Source organism: Ciona intestinalis, unplaced genomic scaffold (assembly GCF_000224145.3).
Source record: "Ciona intestinalis unplaced genomic scaffold, KH HT000155.2, whole genome shotgun sequence".
In the NCBI taxonomy this organism is placed as follows: domain Eukaryota; kingdom Metazoa; phylum Chordata; class Ascidiacea; order Phlebobranchia; family Cionidae; genus Ciona; species Ciona intestinalis.
The window spans coordinates 15380-35911 of NW_004190477.2; the positions used below are offsets into that span (position 1 = coordinate 15380).

Consider the following 20532-nt stretch of genomic DNA (forward strand, 5'->3'; position numbering starts at 1 on the left):
CATAATCATCTCATATATTAAGCTTATATGAGAACGATTGCTTCTATTGTTGCTTAATAATAATTGTTTTTGGACGTTGAACAATAGTATTCTGTTGGTATACTATGGTTGAACACAATAGCGATAGGAAACCGGGAAATTTTCTCACGCGCTCGCGTATTATCATTACCATGGGCTTTATTTTATATCTTTCAGTTGGTAAAGATCAAAGTTATGGTAACAGTGCAGAGAAGGGAATTAGCAGCAAACTGACAATTGTTAATAAAAATATACCACTGTGTTACCGCCTATGACATCACAATTGTTGAATTCTAGAATGTATGGAACAAATACTTCAATTGTGATGTTTAAATCACCTGGAAAGAATTCCAAAATCTTAATCCATTGTTTTGTTTGTCGATAGTTCTATAATAAAGTGTTTGTGACAGTTATAGCAGGTTTGTGAGGTCATAATGACGTTTTATAAAGTCAACTTTATCGCTGCATTGATGGCGTCATTATTTGCTTTATCTTCTCAGAAAGGTATTTGTTGTTTATTGTTCGATCATAATTTCTTATTGGTTAAGATTCCAGTATAATGTGTATAAATTATGACGCAACTTTTCTCGCTGTAAAAAGAACAATCAAAGAAATATCCACACCCAGCGTTGTATAGCGCGGGTCAGCGTAGATATTTCTTTGTTTGTTCTTTATGGTTGAGTCGTGTTGTAATCATGAATGTTTGTTACAAGATGGGTCTTGCCTTGCATTGAAATGTGCCCATGGTAAAATATACGATGAATTCAGTGGTCGATGTGTCTGTACGTGTAGAAGGGGTTACATCCTTGCGTTAAACGGGCATTCGTGTGTTAGAGGTATGTACATGTTTGTGGTAAGACAAATTTGATTAAATACCCCAGAAATATGTGATATCACCTGTTCATATACAAGCTTTTAAACAAAACTCTATTTTTTAAATTTCTTTTTGGAATGTTTGTTTTGAAAACGATTTACTGGGACTTTCCCGTATGTGAGATGATAATATTTACTGGCGACATTTGGGGAGCAATTATTGTCGTAATTACACGAGTGTTCATGCACCTCGTCCCAGCTTACGGGTCACCATTTTTGTAATTTTGTTGGTGATTCTGTAGTCCGGTTTGGTGAATGGTCAAGTTGGAGTTCATGCATTGTATCTGAGTGGGGTGGGGTGCAACACAGAGGACGACTTTGTAAGACCAAGTTAGGAAGATCTGCGAATAATAGATGTGTGGGTGCTGGTAGCCAATCAAGATCGTGTTCAAAAGTTACCAGTGGTAAGTTGGTTATGTTGGTTTGTAATGGTAGTTAGCAATCTTGTTAAACAACCTTCTAGATTTTCGAATTCGTAAAAACCTCTTGGATCTGACCGATGAAGAACTTCATGATTTCATTCAAGGATTCACTAAATTTAAACAAGATCATTCGCTCTTTGGATATCTTGTAAGTAATGATAAAAGTTATATACGTGGTAACTTGTAAGCTGCCACGAGGTGTATGAAACAGAACACTGGTGTTATAACGACTGTCGTTGACAGCCATGCGAGGATAAATAAGTTGCATACGTGGTAACTTGTAAGCGGGCACGGGGTGTATGAAGCAGACCACCCGTGTTATAACGACTGTCGTTGACAGCCATGCGAGGATAAATAAGTTGCATACGTGGTAACTTGTAAGCGGGCACGGGGTGTATGAAGCAGACCACCCGTGTTATAACGATTATCATTGCCCCATCACACAAGGATAAATAGGTTACTACATAAGTCAAACCTAAACAGCCATTTTAAATTAGGTATCAATTTTCCTTTGTACAGAGTACAGCTTATTGGCATGGATGGCCTTCTAAATGCCCATGGTATAAACATGGCATTAAAGGCCATAAAAATGGTCATTGCAGTTGGCATCATCATCCTATGTTTCTACCATGGCATAGACTGATCATGGTGCAATTAGAACTTGGTGAGTAGCTTGTGTTGATAGCATGATGCGTATCAAGTTTTTTTTGTCAAATCTGGGGTGACATTGTTAAAACGCAGTTACACTCATAGTTGTCAAACATAGGGAACCTCATTGATTAATGTGGTGAATGCAATATACTTTGGCTCTGTTTGTTTGTATAGATACCTAACAGCAGGGTAAAATCTGGGGGAACATTGTTAAAATACAGTTACACTCATAGTTGTCAAACATAGGGAACCTCATTGATTAATGTGGTGAATGCAATATACTTTGGTTCTGCTTGTTTGTATAGACACCTAACAGCAGGGTAAAATCTGCCTGAAGAGCTATACATATAATTAACCCCCCATTTTTAAACTTGAAAATGCTATGCCACCCCAGGCCCCCCTAACACTAATTCCATTCTCTTTTGTTTTATTTAATTTGATCTTGGCTATCAAATTCGAAGACATAAATAATGGTTATTTTATTTGCTATATTGCCCAAACTATTTGTTACAAAGTGTATTTCAATACTGAATGAATGAATATAACTTACTTTATCTTTGCGTGACCCGAAATAGCAGTCGTTATAACACGGATGTTCTGTTTCAGACACCTCGTGATAGCTTACGAGTTATGTTACTTTGTGGGTAATTATTTTTTTGTAGATTTTTTTTATTTGTGGCTGATAATTTTGGAAACCCATTAGTGATCACTGGGTTGAAGCAATTGCCGTTAAGTGTCTTGCCCATGGACACATACGCCCACAATGGTAGCAATTACCTCTGAGTAGAGGAAGGCACGCTAACCAACATTACTGCTGCGCCTGCATACCATTACACTTTGCTTCATATATTAATAAAAATTGTTTTCAGGTTTATCTCGTCACATGAAAAACAAAACGCTTGGAATTCCTTACTGGGATTGGACGGATCCTATTTACAAAGGACTTCCAGATTTAGTGAAGAACCCAACCATTTATGATCCCATATTGAAGAAATATGTTCCCAATCCATTTTACAGAACTTATATACCGAGTCACGCACCAGTTAACAATAAAACACTGTAAGTTTTACTATTTTAAGTAAGATTTTTATTGAATGAGAATGAGATGTAAATGTATTTTATTTAGGGCATAGCAGGGCGCAGGTGTTCTGTTTCATACACCTCGTGCTTGCTTACAAGTTACCACCTATGTAACTTTGTGGGGGATTGTTTATTATAGGGCTGACAGTTTGAAAACCCCATTAGTGACCACTGGATAGGAAATGGAATAATTACCAATGGTGGCAGCAAGCCTTGAATCTGTATGTTTTAACCAGAGGCGAGCTCTGTAATCATTGTGTCAAATACTTATGTGTTCAATGTTTCAGATATAATTATCGCTTGGTGGTGAAAGCTGGGTATACAAAGAACCATCTGATGCTAACCAACGTCATAGAAGCTCTGAATATGCCGAATTATAAAAAGTTTGATTTCACTTCTGTTCACTCACATGATGACGTGCGTTGATATTTCAAATTTAGTTTAGGGTTGTAACCAGAAGACACTGGGTTCAATGCTCAAAGCTGCTACCTTAATGGTATATGTGTCTTCAGTAAAACACTTAATAGCAATCGCTCCAACCCAGTGGTCACTAATGGTTTGTCCAAATTGTCAGCCATACATAAAAACAATCACCCACAAAGTTATATACATGGTAACTAGTAAGCAGGCACGGGGTTTATGAAACAGAACACCAGTGTTATAACGACTGTTGTTGCCCCGCCACATGTCGATAAATGCTTGTTGTTCATTCCTGTTTACGTTTCAGATCCACAATTGTGTTTGTGATGCATTTAACAAAATTGGAGTAAACTGCACATACAGTATGGTCACCACTGACTTTGCTGCATTTGATGCCTTGTTTTTCCTGCACCATAGTCAAATGGATCGATTGTTTGCACTTTTTGCTCACTTGAGGGAGCTGCTGGGTCAACAGGATTGGACGAAAGCAAGTTTCCTGCAAGCTTATAAGGTAGGTCCTCATGCTCACTGTCGAGTTATAACATGGGTGTCTTTTTATACACCAGGCATACATGGTGTATTTATACACCTCATGCTCACTGTCGAGTTATAACATTGGTCTCTTTTTATACACCAGACACACATGGTGTATTCATACACCATGTGTGTCTGGTGTCAAGTTATAACATGGGTGTCTTTTTATACACCAGACACACTTGGTGTATTCAATCATACATCTCATGCTCACTGTCAAGTTAAATATTGGTGCTTGATGTTTAGAATATTTATCTTTCAGAATGCACCTGAGTTTGATTTCTTTAACCGTTCTGATGTTTCTGGGTCGTGGGATTGGCCGATGTCTCCGTTTTGTAACGCTTCAATGAACCCAAGTTACGTCACGTTAAACAAAGACTCGTGGACCGTCGGCAATTCTTATTATTACCAAGAATTGTTTGGGTATAAGTACGACACGTTTGATCTTGCTAGGAGAGATTGGAAACTTCTTCTCAAAGATTTAAAGTGTTCGTTTAACAGCAACAACTTCGGGCATCCATCTCCTTTCATATCAAAGTTAGGGGAAGGTCTTGGTATTATTTATAAAACAAAAGAAAAATTCACGTTTTCATGCACAACTTAACTCTAACCAAACTTTTATTTTACTTTAGTAAAAGCTTGGGCTTTTATAGTGAAGTTGATTTGTTTTAAGGACAGAAAGTATGTTCTATTTTATCTTAAAATATTTGTAAACAAGCTATGTTTTGAAATCGAACTATATTCTAGTTACGTGTGGATGTGCTGAAACAAAGAAATGGAGTTGTTTTTAATTTGGTTGGTAAATATACAACAAAAATCATCTGACAGGTTATAACATGGATGTCTTCCTATACACCAGACACACATGGTATATTCATACACCTCATGCTCACTGTAAAGTTATAACATGGGTGTCTTCCTATACACCAGACACACATGGTGTATTCATACACCTCATGCTCACTGTCGAGTTATAACATGGGTGTCTTCTTATACACCAGACACACATGGTGTATTCATACACCTCATGCTCACTGTCAAGTTATAACATGGGTGTCTTCCTATACACCAGACACACATGGTGTATTCATACACCTCATGCTCACTGTCAAGTTATAACATGGGTGTCTTCTTATACACCAGACACACATGGTGTATTCATACACCTCATGCTCACTGTCAAGTTATAACATGGGTGTCTTATACACCAGACACACATGGTGTATTCATACACCTCATGCTCACTGTCAAGTTATAACATGGGTGTCTTCTTATACACCAGACACACATGTTATTACATAGGTTATTGTTGACTGTTGTTACCCCGCCACACAGAAACTGCCCAGTATTCATATACCTTATACAAGATACTGTGTAAATGGAACCTAGTACTAAACGTTGCATTACAGAACAAAGCGGGTTGAATGCATAACTAATTTAGCGAGCCTTGCGATTATGCTCACTTATTATATTTAAGTTTCTTAGAAGCAGTCGATTAAATGGAAAGAGTTGGACAGTTTCCGCATTTCTGGTCTTTAGAAAAAAAAACGGTTTGTTTGCTTTCGATATGTGTTATCCAGATAACATAGTCAACAGTTATTTAGGTTACCGTTTGTGATTCCTATATACTGTTCTCATGACGTAATATTACCAGTACAAACATATATGTTTGGTTATTATATAAAGGTTTAGGAAATATGAAGTTATTATTTCTTCTTTGTTTAATGATGTCACAGTTCGGTAAGTAACGATTGTGGTGTAATAAGTAACATTCTCGAATACGATAAGGTTGCCCGCAAATGCAACAAACCCGCAAAAGATAGTTAAGAAGCCAACTTTTCGCAGTCACCTCAGTTATCAAGAAATTCACATTTTCCCATTTTTTAGCCGTTACGAACTCGAAGAAAAAAATTGACAACTTTTCTTTCGATGACATTTCAATGTATGAAAAAGAGAAGGCGATTTTAAACTCCAATTGTACAGGTAGTATAGCATTTCTATGTTTTTGGCGGGCTTTACACCACGTGGTTTTGTTGATGCAGATTCAAAGTCTTGCCTTCAACGTTGTCAACATGGGAAGGTATGGACGCTTCAAACAGGTTGTTGTAGTTGTACATGTAGACGAGGTTATATTTTATCAACCGATGGAGAGTCGTGTACAAGAGGTATGAAGGGATTGGTTGCGACTTATTTAGTTTGCTTTTTACCGCGAATTTCTGTTTCTAGTCCGGTTTGGTGAATGGTCAAGTTGGAGTTCATGCATTGTATCTGAGTGGGGTGGGGTGCAACACAGAGGACGACTTTGTAAGACCAAGTTAGGAAGATCTGCGAATAATAGATGTGTGGGTGCTGGTAGCCAATCAAGATCGTGTTCAAAAGTTACCAGTGGTAAGTTGGTTATGTTGGTTTATACTGGTAGTTAGCAATCTTGTTAAACAACCTTCTAGATTTTCGAATTCGTAAAAACCTCTTGGATCTGACCGATGAAGAACTTCATGATTTCATTCAAGGATTCACTAAATTTAAACATGATCATTCGCTCTTTGGATATCTTGTAAGTGATAGTGAACAGCTTGTGTAAGAGTATTAGTTGTACTGATATATTGTTTGGTTTTAGAACACGGTCAAATGGCATGGATGGCCTTTTAAATGCCCATGGTATAAACATGGCATTAAATGGCATTCAGATGGACATTGCAGTTGGCATCAACATCCTATGTTCCTATCCTGGCATAGACTGATCACTATACAGTTAGAACTTGGTAAGTTATCCAACCTGACGGTATGTAAGCAAGATATAGTTGGGCGCGAATGTTCTGATATTGCTTTTCTCGCTTCTTTTCGTTTAATATTGATAAGAACTGTTTGTTATTTTCAGGTTTATCTCGTCACATGAAAAACAAAACGCTTGGAATTCCTTACTGGGATTGGACGGATCCTACTTACAAAGGACTTCCAGATTTAGTGAAGAACCCAACCATTTATGATCCCATATTGAAGAAATATGTTCCCAATCCAATCTATAGAACGTACATACCAAGTCACACCCTAGTTAATAACAAAACCCTGTAAGTTTATTCATATTTGACTTTTTATATTGATTAAACAAACAGTTGTCTTCCCAAACCTTGTGTAGTACTATCTCAATTAAATTAGTTGTTACAAAATTATTACTTTCCCCACACAATTATCTACTAAGTTACATAGGGGTGATAACTCCTAAAACAAAACACCTGTGTTATAACGACTGTCAGTGCCCGCCATGCGATAATAAAGCAAGGTACATCTTTTTATTTAGATACAATTACCGAGTAGTAGAAAGTGCTGGCTACCTTCAACATGACCTTATGTTGAGGAATGTCATTCTTGCTCTTTCCACGCCAAGTTACAAAAAGTATGATGATACTGCAGTTTTATCCCATGATCAGGTTATCTATAAATTCTTATTAAATATCTACCCACTGTGAGTTGCTTCTTATACCTAATGCCCTCAAGTTTTGGTGTAAGTACAGTGGTTTAACCGTAATTGCTCCAACCCTGTGGTCACTAATGGGTTGTGCATATTGTCACTTTAGCCGTATAGATACTTGTAAGTGGGTACGAGGTGCATGAAACAGAACACACGTGTCAACAACAACTGTTGTTGTCTGCCTTGCGAAGATAAAGCAAGTTTACATGATCTTACCAATAACTTTTATTATTTAATAAATAAACAAATCTTATGATCTGTTGTATATTATCAGTTGTATATTTACTAACTTCAATCTTCAAGTTAAATTAAAATGTTAAATTTCTTAATTGAATTATTTGTTAGATCCACAACTGTATGTGCGTGCCTAAAGATCCTCATATTGACTGCACCTACAGCTTTGATACAACTGGTTTCTCAGCATTTGAACCAGCATTCTTGTTGCACCACAGCCAAATAGATAGGGTGTATGCTTTATACCAAAAACTAAGGCAAGTTTTAGGAACACAAGATTGGACAAAAGATAGTTTTTTGGATCCTTACAAGGTTGGTAAGATGTTATTTATTTATCTTGTAATGTAATATCATCAGTATCTTCGTATACACCAGACACACATGGTGTATTTATACACCTCATACATCTGACACGTTTTATCATGTATTTGTGGCAACTGACTTATGGTTTGTTTCAGCTGGATGAACATTTTGATTTCTTTAACCGTTCTGATGTTTCTGGGTCATGGGATTGGCCGATGTCCCCGTTTTGTAACGCTTCAATGAACCCAAGTTACGTCACGTTAAACAAAGACTCGTGGACCGTCGGCAATTCTTATTATTACCAAGAACTGTTTGGGTATAAGTACGACACGTTTGATCTTGCTAGAAGAGATTGGAAACTTCTTCTCAAAGATTTAAAGCAGAGTTACAAAAGTAAATATTATGGGAAGAGCATCCCCTATTTCTCGCACATGGGGGTTGACTTGGGCGAAATATCTCCTGGGTCTACTCAATTTATAACCGGTTGTACTGTCTAATTAACTACCAACGTATGAACTTGTTAAAACGATTACATTTTAGTATACCGTTATATTTACAGAAATATACTTTGTTTGGTATAAGTATTAACTGGCTTACATTCTCGAGGGTGGGAAGCTGAGTGACTTATCCATGGTTGCCACTTCCATGCCCACAGTCGAGTTGCTGAAGCTATTGCAGTGTGTGGATAATCACAATTTAGTTTGCGTAATGTTGGTCACGACCCGCATAATGGGGTGTAGTGGACAAAGATCTTTCGAAACACTTGCTAAACTACTCGTTTGAAAGGGCGCGAAATTAAATATTTATGATTTCCATTGTTTGATTGTTTTTGCCAACACTAAACTTTATTCACAACGAATATTTCGAAGTTTGAAGTAGACGACACGTTGCGGCGTAATTTCTTATAATTAATGCTGCAGGCAAAATGACCGAGTCAGTTTTGTTGTGTGAGGCCAGACAGACTTGTCCAGAGTTGGTTTAAGACACGGAATTTAATAATGCGACATTAGAAATGTGGTTGATACAGAACTACCTTAGATTAAAACTAAAACCGTCAGCATAGTGTTGCTTCAGATAATTTTGAACGTTTATTGAAATGTTGTATTAAAAAGCGTATGATTTCCGTAGCGATTAAGTATAACATTGTAATATATATACCATTACTTATTATCTCTTCGAATACGATAGCGAAGATCAAATAGATTAAACCATGCAGAGAAGGGAATTAGCAGTTTAATGTCGTCAAAACATTATTTAGAATAATGTAACTAAACTTTATAAAAATCAGACGAAGTAGCTCGCTAATATTTTATTCTCAGGTTTAATACGAAAGTTATGTCGGCTTAAGTAAGCCGTGGTCTCATTACAAATAATATATCGGCATACCGGAACAGCTTAGCTATATAATCTATGTCCCACGAATATTCTAAGTTGTGGTGAGATTTCCGTATGTTACGTTCAGGGTTAAATGAGTTTCATTCGTTTAACATGAATTTGTATTTGTCTCTTCGAATACGACAGTGAGGATCAAATTAATCAAAACAACGATAGAAGGGAATTAGCAGCAAAACTACAGTCTTACAATCTACGTCTACAACAATTTGAAAGTGTCAAATAAAAGCGTGGCTGCTAAACCCATTATTACGTGGTTAGTTTTAGAATATTAACAATTGGAAGACAATGGGGTCATGTCGCGTCATCGGTTTGACCTGTTATGACGTCATCGGAACCTTGAAGCACGTGACCATGTGAACGGAAGTGACGAACCGCAGTCTTTCGAAGTTTTGTTTCAGAACTTTAGGAATAATTTTCACGCAGCTAAGTTTAACTAAGAGACTGGTGAGGTTATTTTTGACGAAATATATATTTTTTTATAGTAAACCATTCGTTTGAGTTGGTTGTTTGTTACGTATTTCGTAGCACTTGTTTCCGACTGTTATTTCGTTGCTCGTAAACTTCATAAGCAGTAGACCGGGATCAGCGTTTTACATAATTCATCACAGTTATTTTTCACGAGTATTTTTTCGGTAATGTTTCAGCTCTAGTGTTTGTTAAGTTGCAGTAATGATGGCAGTTGTATGTTTTATCGTCTTCATCACTCACGCAATATTAATGGGTGAGTTCGTGTGTGTTTAATGCATTATTTATTATCTCGTATGTTACGTAATATACATGTATGACGTGTGTAAAAGTTACGTCATACTATATGGCGTATGTAAAAATTACGTTATACTTTATAACGTCATCAAATTAATCCCAAAGCGAATGTCGCTTTGTTAAACACCAAGCCTGAGTCTTGAACCCCACGCCCTATGGTTATCACTATAAACGCTAACTTGAGATATTTAACTTTAATAGATAGAACAAGCGCTCATAACCTCCCAGGGTCAACGCTGAACAATACCTTGTGTCTGGATTGCGATGTCAGGTGAATATGGGGTTTAATGCGTTTATGTTTTATACTTAACTAAGTTAGGTCTTTATTTTTTTATTTTGTTTTAATAATTAGAATCCTATTTGAGTTTCTTGTTTGTTGGGTTTAGCAGCCACGCTTTTATTTGACATTTATTTCAAAGAGTTTGTTCCTGTAGTGCTCTTTTCGTTGTTTTAATTAATTTGAACCTCGCTACCGTATTCTAGGAAATAAATAAAATTATATGTTATATTTATTGCAGCTATTAATACGGGACCTCCCCTTACGGTAATTTCCCTTTTATTTACGTCGCAAACAGTTGCAGAACTAGCGGAACAGCAGATACACAACTCGTCTCGCGACTAGATATCTGTGACGCATTAATACAGTGCGATGACGTCACACCTTGTGACGTAGGATGCTCTCAATATTATCGGTGTCATGGGTCGTCTGAATGCGTGGAACGCAGCACTATATGTGACAAGAACTCATGTAATGGTTGTAGTGAAGATACGGAGTGGCAACATGGGATCGGGTTCGAATGCGCAAGACAGGGTTTTTATTGTTTGCTACCACAGCAATTGTTATGGGACAATGTAAAGGATTGCGATGGTGGGGAAGACCTTTGTTATTCAGCACCCGGTGTGGTGGTCGGTGATGGAAGGTATATGTTGCTGAGTATGTGGGGGGTGTGTTGGTGTGAAAGGGTGATGAGCGTTGTTTTAGCACGGGTGTTCTGTTTCATACACCTCGTGCCCGCTTACGAGTTACCACGTATGTAAATTATTTATCCTCGCATGAAAGACAGTGACAGCCGTTATAAGTTATAACCGCTATGGTTCCATATGGGTGATATCTATAAAAACAACAGTTCTACTGTCTGCACACTCAGCAATAAACACCCAACACCCTTCTACCTAGAGATATTCGTAGCATGCACGGTGCTACACTGGATGAAGGGAAATGCTTTGAATGTTTGGATCACACAATGATTATTCCTTGGGATAAAGTTTGTGACGACGTGATGGATTGTAGCGACCAATCAGATGAATGCTTATGTGAGGCACGGGTTCCTTCTATTTGTAAATTCATCTACAACACATACGCGGAGCCTAATAGGTGAGTTTGGTTAAAGTATTGGAATGAATAAAACTTGGTGGGGCAACGTTGGTCATTATAACAGTCCAGTTTAATGTGGAACCTGTTTTATTTAGGAGGTAAAAGCAGTCTAAGTGTTATGTTTGAGTAACCAGGTCTAACTTATAGATGCTCTGATTCACATAGAGTGGTTTAATGGGATCCTGGTCTATAAGCATGTAGTGAAGTATATATGCTGTGTAAAGTTACCGATGTAATCTGTAGCCTGTGTAATACGGTTTGTTTTGTTTTAATTGTTTTTTATGCTTAGAAAAACATTGATATTCTTTAAATAAAACATGTGTTTTGTGTTGTAATAATAATGTTGTTTGTATAGACCTGATGACGTTGCATTATGTAAGCTCGGTGAAGTATCTTGTGGGGGAGGTGTTTGTATCTCTAGATCAGAGGTGTGTGATTCATATCCACAATGTAGCGATAAAAGAGATGAGAGGTGGGTTATCTTGGTGGTTGAGAATACTTGGCTGTGGCCAGAGGGTGGCGAGTTCAAAGCTTGATGCTGCCACTATCGTTTCACTTGAACGAATGTTAACAATGGTTACAGAGAGAAGTGATCAATAATTCGTGCTACAGCGGTTGTTGTGCTTCTATCTGACCCGACAATACTGGGTTAGCAGCCATGATCGCTTTTATTTGACAATTTTCCCAGTGTTTCTACCCGGAGCATTTTAACGACTGTTGAGCTGCCAATATTCGTTTCTTCGCTGTTTTAATTTGATCATCGCTCAAAGAAATATAAATTGTCTTTATTCCAGCAATGAATTCTGTGATGGTACGATTCAATGTCAGTATGCTGATCAAGAATATGCAGAAAAATTATGCAGGTTTGGAATTTATCTTATCACATATACCCTAATAATACTGGGTGTTTGGTATTTAAGCTATACAGTACAGCTGCCTAAAGAAACAGAGTAATATTAAATACTTGTATCCAAAGATTATGTTTGCTTGGTAACAGAAGCAGTAGAAAGAACATAGAAATATTATTGCTAAACATGCTTTAAAATCTGGTTAGGTCTGTGGAGTAACATCCTGGGTGTTGGGGTAATGGGCCAAGTCTGGTCTAAATGCCATGCCCAGCTATATAACCTCACCCATATAGAATATACATTCACACCCCCATGCACCCACAGATGCGACACCTCCTTCCATCCATGTCAAGCCAACATAGGAGCTGCATGCGACGGGGTTATGAACTGCCCTCCTCCTTTTACGGGGGCGTACAATGTACAAACGAATTGGAATTACCCAGAAGATGAATGCAAAGCTGAATGTGATGTTGGTGTATATGGTTGTGTAGATGGATCATTCAGCGCGGTGTCTGAGGGAGTGGGGATGATTGCTTGTCTCACTTATATAGACGTAGGTGTTGCATTATTCCCACTTTTGTATGAAGAAGTTTGAACTCAAGATTTGAATGCAAGCGATGCAAACCTTTACCTGTGTAATTTACTTTACCTACAAGTTACAACACCTAATTTTGCAAAATGTTTTTGTGTTTTCTGTATTCTGTTCATTTAGCTTATATTACCTTGAATGGCCACTGGGTTTAAAGGTGGCAGTGGTTTGGATTCTCGCTAATTAGCATTTAGATATTTTAACATCAAATATTATTACTTTTTTATCCTCTCATGGCAGGCAACAAAAGTCGTTATAACTTGGGTGTAATATTGGTAATGACCTCTTGTAACCTTTAGTACAGCAACGCAACCGCCTCATTGGTCAGCCATGGTGTGACATCATCAAGGTGGTGTGATGGTACGCTAGATTGCAGCTCGGGGCAAGATGAGTATTTGGCTTCCTGTAACCAGACGAGGTTCTTCTGTGATGTCATAGACGGCAAAGTTAGCATTCCATTGTCCAAGGTTTGTGATGGAACAATGGATTGTATTGGGGGGCAAGATGAATCAGATTGTGTGGGGCGGTTCAGGTGCGACGTACTTAGTGGGACTAAGGTGGGTTCCTTATATTTAAAGATAACAATGTTTTGTGAATTCGCATTTTTCCAACTTTTCAGCGTCTTATTTTAGTTTTCATGTGTGATATTTTCGGACTTTTTGAACAAACTTTATTCTCATTCTTGTATATTAAGTGGCTTTGTATTATTGATGAAAGGATTCAAACCTGACAGTGAGCTTAAGGTGTATGAAGTCACCATGTATGGTGCACAACACCCGTGTATTAGACTTCCATATATTCAACTACGATTTTATTCTCTTTCCTCCGTCGCCTCTTTACTGACACCAAGTGGCTCGTTAACCTCACAACACTTTTTGATAACTTCGCTCGTTCCGACATTTCTGAACGAAATGTTTGATTCTCTCCGTCAACCATTGTTATTTTAACGCCTCTATTCTAAGTTACTCTACTTGAATTTCCTGCCCCAAAATAGTATCATAACAATGCCCATTATTAGGTTTCTATAGATTACCTTTACGTTTGTGATTACAACATCAACTGCGACGATGGAGAAGATGAAATGGATTGTCGAGATGGGAGGTTTTATTGTGAGAATAAAGATCCGCTGTTCGTGATGAGCTCGAAGGTGAGGTTATGTTTGTGTGCAAACTCTGCCAGGTATAAAATATGGAAGTTATAATAAGGTTATTATTAGTCATTATTTGCCTTGTTATATTTTTATTTTTGTTTGTTAGAGAAGCAACACTTTAAATGGTGGATGCCCAGCCTAAGAATAAATATTACTTATTTATCCTCGCATGGCGGAGTAACCACAATCATATCCACAGTTGTTCAATGGACGTGGTGATTGCTCCGACTGGAGCGATGAATGCCCTACAGACATGACGAGCGAAGACACATTTTCATCGAGATATCATTTGATCGCAAACCCGATACTTCGTGTGTTTGTGTGGATTATGGGGGTGTTAGCTGTTGGGGGAAATCTGGTGAGTTGTTTATATTATTGTGCGCTTGTGACTTTTCCATGGTTGGCACTTCTATATGGTGAGGTTCTTCAGTAAGGAGAATTTAGGCCAGAGTTGGCCCATTACCCCTTCACCCATAGCCAGGGTGCTACCACATGAACACCAGATGTTTCCGTCTGTGTAAACATTCGAATAATTCCTTAGATAGTGATCGTTGGTGAAGTATTGGAATGCAAGAACATGAAGAAACGAGATTTCGCGTCACTTCGTGCGAATCATATCTTTGTGCTAAACCTTGCTGTTGCCGATCTATTGATGGGAGTGTATTTGATTATATTGGGTGGCGTGGGTGTGTTATATCAGGGCAGATACTGCATAGATAAATATACATGGCTTACAAGTGCGTTGTGTTCAAACATTGGCGTCCTTGTTGTTGTATCGAGCGAAACATCAGTGGTGACAATGGTGATTCTTACTTCATTCAGGGTTTATGCTACGTACAATGTAAGTATTGTGATGTTAATATATTAGCTATTATGACTGTGCTATTTCATTTGTTTTATGGTATATTTAATATATGTGGTAAACTAAGTGTATGAAACAAAACACCTGTGGTATTACGACTGTCATTTTACCCTGGCATACAAGGATTAATAAGTTGCATTCATCTGGACGTTGTTATTTAATTTCCAGCCGTTCTCATCACAATTGAACCCCCGCTCGTGGCTCGTCACGCTCCTTATCGCCCTCTCGTGGCTGTTTGCGGTCAGCATAGCAACTGTCCCGTTTGCTCCGAGCCTTCACCACTTCTTCATAGAGAAAGCCTGGATCAAAGGGAACCCGTTCTTCAAGAGCGAGATGGTGGGGTTAACGCCAGCGAAAATATTCGTTCGGAGGTTGTTGTCTTTTGATTCACATTTCGGGAACTCCACCCAAAGTTTATTGAACCAAGCCGCTGATTCACGAAGTTGGATCGATCTTATTAAAGTGATGGAGTCCGATCCGGAGGGAAGCCACTACTTGGATATCGTTGGATATTTTGGGTGAGTTTGTTTCTATTCTATATGGGTGAGGTCCTAAAATGAGGCATGTCATGGCGCCTGGGATTTAGGCCAGAGTTGGCTAACTTAGTAGTTATACCCGCGTGTATGAACTTTGTGTAGAAGCTATTTTATTTGGCTGTCTATGTCACCGCATTACTTTTTGGCTTGTTCAACATCTTACCCACATCATATTTTCACAACATTTTTATCCCAGGTATTACAGCGACAACAGCGTTTGTATCCCAAAGTTATACGTAAAACACAGCGATGCTGCGTGGGGATTCTCGTTGGCGGTCTCAATATTTAACTTCTTCTCATTTATCTACGTTTTGGTGGCTTATTTCGCTATTTATTTAAAGTCCAGTAAAAGTTTGTTGCTTCACTCAAAGGGAAAACAACAAAGCATGATCTCGAAGAAGAATGCAGGTAAGGTTGTTCATATTTTACCCACCATATGTATTGGTTTGATGGGTTGGTTATTTGTGTCCAGCCATGGGTAAACAAGTTAAAAACCTGGGTTCGGACATTATCATAATATATCTTGTATGAAAACCATTCAATAACGATGTGTTTTTAACTGTAATTGTGTTGTAATGGTTGTTGTCGCTATATCCTGTATTTTTGTTTCACATTTTTTACTTATCTTCTTTGCTGTAATCAAAGAAACAAATATAGTGGATATACTAACCCATACCCAATGTATGACAAAACACTCAATATATGATATCATAATCTAACATACAAATAATACATAACATATACCCTATATAACATCTTATCCCACTTAGCGACTGTTGTTTTGTCGCGATATCTTGTCTTTTCATTATTTTGCATTTCTTCCTGATATTCACTTACGTAATCAAACAAAGATATAAAATGTTGTTAAAAAGTTAAAAATATAAAATCACCCCTCTATATAACACCTTATCCCACCCAGCCATGCAAAGGAAGATCATCCGTTTAATCATCACCGACTTTTGTTGTTGGGTTCCCATCTCCATCATGGCCTTCCTCAGCATTGGTGGTTATGATATCCCATCCGTCGTGTACTCAGTGTCGGCCATTATCCTGCTTCCCATCAACAGCGCTCTCAATCCACTTCTGTACTCAAACTTTGTGGATAAAGTAATTGATAGAATGAAGAAAAAGCCGGAACGCCAAGTCTCGCAAAGTTCTGAGACTTTGCAGAGCACACGTGTGTGACTCCTGTGGGAGTGACAACCATGGATAAGTCACTCAAGTTCCCACCCACAAGGATATAAATGACCAAACCAACCGAAAGTCATGTCTGCTTATCCACACACTACAATAGCTTCAGCAACTTGACTGTGGGCATGGGAGTGGCAACCATAGATAAGTCACTCAAGTTCCCACCAACGAAGATATAAATGACCAAACCAACCAAAAGTCATGCCTGCTTATCCACACACTACAATAGCTTCAGCAACTTGACTGTGGGCATGGGAGTGGCAACCATAGATAAGTCACTCAAGTTCCCACCAACGAAGATATAAATGACCAAACCAACCGAAAGTCATGCCTGCTTATCCACACACTACAATAGCTTCAGCAACTTGACTGTGGGCATGGGAGTGGCAACCATAGATAAGTCACTCAAGTTCCCACCAACGAAGATATAAATGACCAAACCAACCAAAAGTCATGTCTGCTTATCCACACACTGCAATAGCTTCAGCAACTTGACTGTGGGCATGGGAGTGGCAACCATAGATAAGTCACTCAAGTTCCCACCAACGAAGATATAAATGACCAAACCAACCGAAAGTTGTGCCTGCTTATCCACACACTGCAATAGCTTCAGCAACTCGACTGTGGGCATGGGAGTGGTAACCATAGATAAGTCACTCAAGTTCCCACCAACGAAGATATAAATGACCAAACCAACCGAAAGTTGTGCCTGCTTATCCACACACTACAATAGCTTCAGCAACTTGACTGTGGGCATGGGAGTGGCAACCATAGATAAGTCACTCAAGTTCCCACACATGAACACACAATAGTTAGGCGGTCACTCAGTCGGTTCAGGTTCAAAGCTTAATGCTGCTACCATTGTGCTCTTCGTTGGCACGTGTTTTCTTGGGCAAAACATTTAACGACAATTGCTCCAACCCAGTGATCGCTAGTGGGTTGTCCGGTGTTATGACAAACTGGTTGGACTGTTATTCTCTAAACCGGAAGATACCGGGTTTAAAGCTCGTCACTGCCACTATTGTGTGTGTCCCAGGACAAGAAACTAAACAATGTTTATTTCCCGCCCTTTCAAATGTCACAAATATTTTGGTCTTTTGTGTTGCCTGCTTAGCGGGTTGTAATTAATAATTTGTAAATTAATCTGTTTAATTATTGCATGTTTATTTTGTTATGAAATATTTACCTTTATTATCATGTTGTTGCACACGACACTAGCAAACTTGTTTATGTCAATATAATAATAATAACTTTATTTGTTTCTTTGATTACAGTAGCGAAAGTTAAAGAATATTTAAAACAAAACAACAGTTGTTAAAACACCCTTACAGTTAAAAACATATTTACATTTATTTGGAATAAAATAAGCGTGGTCGCTACACCTAGCAGACAAACAACAAGGGGAAACAAGCCATTTAAGTTTCATTATTTTCAAGTTAAATTTCAAATAGATACGAAAGTGTGTGTAAAGACACGACCCGTACAATGGGGGTCGACTTAAAGAGGATCGAGCCAAAGATTGGGTCAATATTGAATTACAATCCTCCCCCCTAACATATTTTTATTTATCTCTTTGGATACTGTAGATCAGGTTAATTGACACAACAAAGAGAATTAGCAACAAAACTAAAGTCGTTATAGACACGTTGCCACTAAAAACGACATGCATAAAAATATCAGATAAAGCGTTTAAACTCTAATTGTAGAAGAAGTGCATTACTGTAATAAACAAGAAATTTAACAAAAAAATAAATATATAAAAAGAAAGATAAGTACCAAAGAAGTAGGCAATCATAGTCTTATGGATGAAATACTTTGTTGATGTTGTTTGATGAAGATCCATTTTGGCCAAGATGTTCCAGCTGAAGATGTCTTTCCTATGCTATCCCCATTTTCTGCAACTTGAAAGAAAACATTAGGGCAGTAACTTGGAAATTTTTAAAAGAAAAAATATTCTTTTAAAAAAGTTCTTGGCTGTTTCAGATACAATCATAAATAACAACTATTATTTTTGTCTCTGAAACAATAATATTATGATAAATAAAATTATTCTTGTTTTATTACAACAATGATAATAGCTGTTATTTATTATTAAAATAATAACAAACAACATCATTTAATTTTAATAAAAATAAATATTAATTTAATAACTAAATATTTATTATCAAAGACTAATTAAACATTAAATTTTTAATTATTAAATAAACATAGGTAAATGGAATATAGAAAAGGATGGCCGGTAAACCAAAAGTTATTGTAATAAAAGTTTTGAAATACATGAATGTAGAACTTGAACAAATTGAAGGATGGGAGACTATCAGCGCTGCACTATTTCATTTAATCATATTTAAGACAAAAATATCAACACACACATTTGTGTCAATGGTTTGCCAAGTGATGGTTCTATCCTAACAGTTGGGACATCTTTTTTTAAGTGAATGTGAAAACAAAAAAGAGAAATACTCAACAGAAACCATGCAACATTTCCAATTATGAACATTTATTAATAAACATTTGCGCGAAAAGTGTTCACGCTAATATTTTACACAACAAACAAAACCCTGGTTACCACAAAATGTGAGGTAAATATGTATAATGAAAATAAGGATTTTCTGTTACTTTTGCTACCAGGCATAATGTAAATATTCTCTCAATTGCTCATCTGTATATTATTAAATCTAATTTGTATATTATTGTGGATAAGGGGGGTAATTGTTAGGTCATGGCATTTAAGTTAAGGTGTTGGGAAAGAAATATGTTGCGGGTGAATTGGTTATGGATGGTAATTTGTAAACAAGACCATAATTTATCCTGATGTAGCTGATAGACTGTTGGGAAGTTGATTTGTTGCAGAATGAAATAAAAAATTTGGATTCACTTTTTGTTTTTCCAATAAGGTGTAGTGCTTTTGGGGAAATTATGTCAATAAGGGGTTGAGGAAGTTTATTATTGTTACATTTCTACATAAAACCATAGATATCTAAACATATGTTTGAAACTAAGGGTTTCTATCTGATATTTCTTGGATGGTAAAAAGGCCACGCTAGTACATGGTTGAAGTTGTGTTTTCCTGTTTACTACAGGTAAAAATCATACGAAGGAATTTGTTGCTGTGAAGCTTTGAAATAAGTTGTTGGTTTCCATTACACCAAGTGGATATGAAATGTAACATGGTTGAATATCATTGAATGGTATGGGGGTATGAGAGTTGGTTGAACACAGTGACGTCATATTAGGGAAATAATGGCGGAAAAATTGTTCGTAATTCAAGAATCACGTGTTACATACGTCATATTATCTCTGTTGTTTCACAGTCAACCAGTTCCTCAGGCAACTGGGATAAAGTCGCGATTGCGCGCGCGTTTTGTCTACTGCGCATGCGTAATTGATGCACGCCTGTGACGTAACAATGTTGATTACCCTCCCGCCTTTAAATACGCGACGCTTCCACGCGCGCCATTCACACCTCGTGTACGGATGAAGTTGGTTCTCCACTAGATTGGAATTACACAAGATTTATTAAGTTAAGTATTTTTCTATAAAGTATTCTGTTTGAATGAGGTCCTCCAGGACTTCGGGATTTAGGCCAAGTCTGGCCCATTTCCTGATTCTGTTAACTGGTATTACCGTAGTTTATACCTCTATTTTAATCATATATATATATAAACTAGGTATACTTAGCCTTTGTAGTTTAGTTTTAAGTTAATATCATCATATTCTAGCTAAGTTTTGTGCCTTGCTTTTAAAACTAAGCTTGTTTAAACATAATTTATTCTAATCGCCTTAGTTTTGATGAGTTGCATTCTTTATTACGTCACAC

The 20532-nt window shown here is 37.4% G+C and overlaps 3 protein-coding genes across 3 annotated transcripts; all 3 read left to right on the forward strand.

Annotated features, from left to right (window-relative positions):
• Positions 1–396: 396 nt before the first annotated feature.
• On the forward strand, positions 397–4789 carry LOC100180488 (hemocyanin G-type, units Oda to Odg-like). The gene is made up of 9 exons (XM_002122831.5): positions 397–522; positions 732–854; positions 1134–1295; positions 1355–1461; positions 1833–1977; positions 2834–3023; positions 3332–3461; positions 3772–3975; positions 4261–4789. The coding sequence occupies exons 1-9, from the start codon at positions 453–455 to the stop codon at positions 4600–4602; spliced, it is 1473 nt and encodes a 490-aa protein (XP_002122867.2). The 5' UTR covers positions 397–452; the 3' UTR covers positions 4603–4789.
• Positions 4790–5414: 625 nt separating this feature from the next.
• Positions 5415–8819, forward strand: LOC100182834 (hemocyanin G-type, units Oda to Odg-like). Its single transcript, XM_018816194.2, has 10 exons — positions 5415–5738; positions 5886–5981; positions 6041–6163; positions 6225–6386; positions 6446–6552; positions 6616–6760; positions 6877–7066; positions 7297–7426; positions 7813–8013; positions 8160–8819. The coding sequence occupies exons 1-10, from the start codon at positions 5696–5698 to the stop codon at positions 8499–8501; spliced, it is 1539 nt and encodes a 512-aa protein (XP_018671739.2). The 5' UTR covers positions 5415–5695; the 3' UTR covers positions 8502–8819.
• A 1136-nt stretch (positions 8820–9955) lies between these two features.
• On the forward strand, positions 9956–16811 carry LOC108950436. The gene is made up of 14 exons (XM_018816192.2): positions 9956–10120; positions 10363–10432; positions 10737–11081; positions 11339–11536; positions 11892–12008; positions 12331–12399; positions 12709–12937; positions 13273–13530; positions 13992–14120; positions 14323–14481; positions 14665–14964; positions 15154–15503; positions 15718–15929; positions 16441–16811. Exons 1-14 carry the CDS (start codon positions 10069–10071, stop codon positions 16704–16706), a joined length of 2754 nt encoding a protein of 917 aa, XP_018671737.1. The 5' UTR covers positions 9956–10068; the 3' UTR covers positions 16707–16811.
• Positions 16812–20532: the final 3721 nt, after the last annotated feature.

What these genes read in the sequence shown, in the direction of transcription:
- LOC108950436 (XM_018816192.2), top strand. Translation starts at nt 10,069, where the DNA reads ATGATGGCAGTTGTATGTTTTATCGTCTTCATCACTCACGCAATATTA. An exon ending in AGCGATAAAAGAGATGAGAG is followed by an intron (nt 12,009 to 12,330) that starts GTGGGTTATCTT and finishes TCTTTATTCCAG; the next exon opens with CAATGAATTCTGTGATGGTA. An exon ending in TAGCTGTTGGGGGAAATCTG is followed by an intron (nt 14,482 to 14,664) that starts GTGAGTTGTTTA and finishes ATAATTCCTTAG; the next exon opens with ATAGTGATCGTTGGTGAAGT.
- LOC100180488 (XM_002122831.5), top strand. Translation starts at nt 453, where the DNA reads ATGACGTTTTATAAAGTCAACTTTATCGCTGCATTGATGGCGTCATTA. An exon ending in GTGTTCAAAAGTTACCAGTG is followed by an intron (nt 1,296 to 1,354) that starts GTAAGTTGGTTA and finishes ACAACCTTCTAG; the next exon opens with ATTTTCGAATTCGTAAAAAC. An exon ending in GTTTCCTGCAAGCTTATAAG is followed by an intron (nt 3,976 to 4,260) that starts GTAGGTCCTCAT and finishes TTTATCTTTCAG; the next exon opens with AATGCACCTGAGTTTGATTT.
- LOC100182834 (XM_018816194.2), top strand. Translation starts at nt 5,696, where the DNA reads ATGAAGTTATTATTTCTTCTTTGTTTAATGATGTCACAGTTCG. An exon ending in TTTAAACTCCAATTGTACAG is followed by an intron (nt 5,982 to 6,040) that starts GTAGTATAGCAT and finishes TTGTTGATGCAG; the next exon opens with ATTCAAAGTCTTGCCTTCAA. An exon ending in GTGTTCAAAAGTTACCAGTG is followed by an intron (nt 6,387 to 6,445) that starts GTAAGTTGGTTA and finishes ACAACCTTCTAG; the next exon opens with ATTTTCGAATTCGTAAAAAC.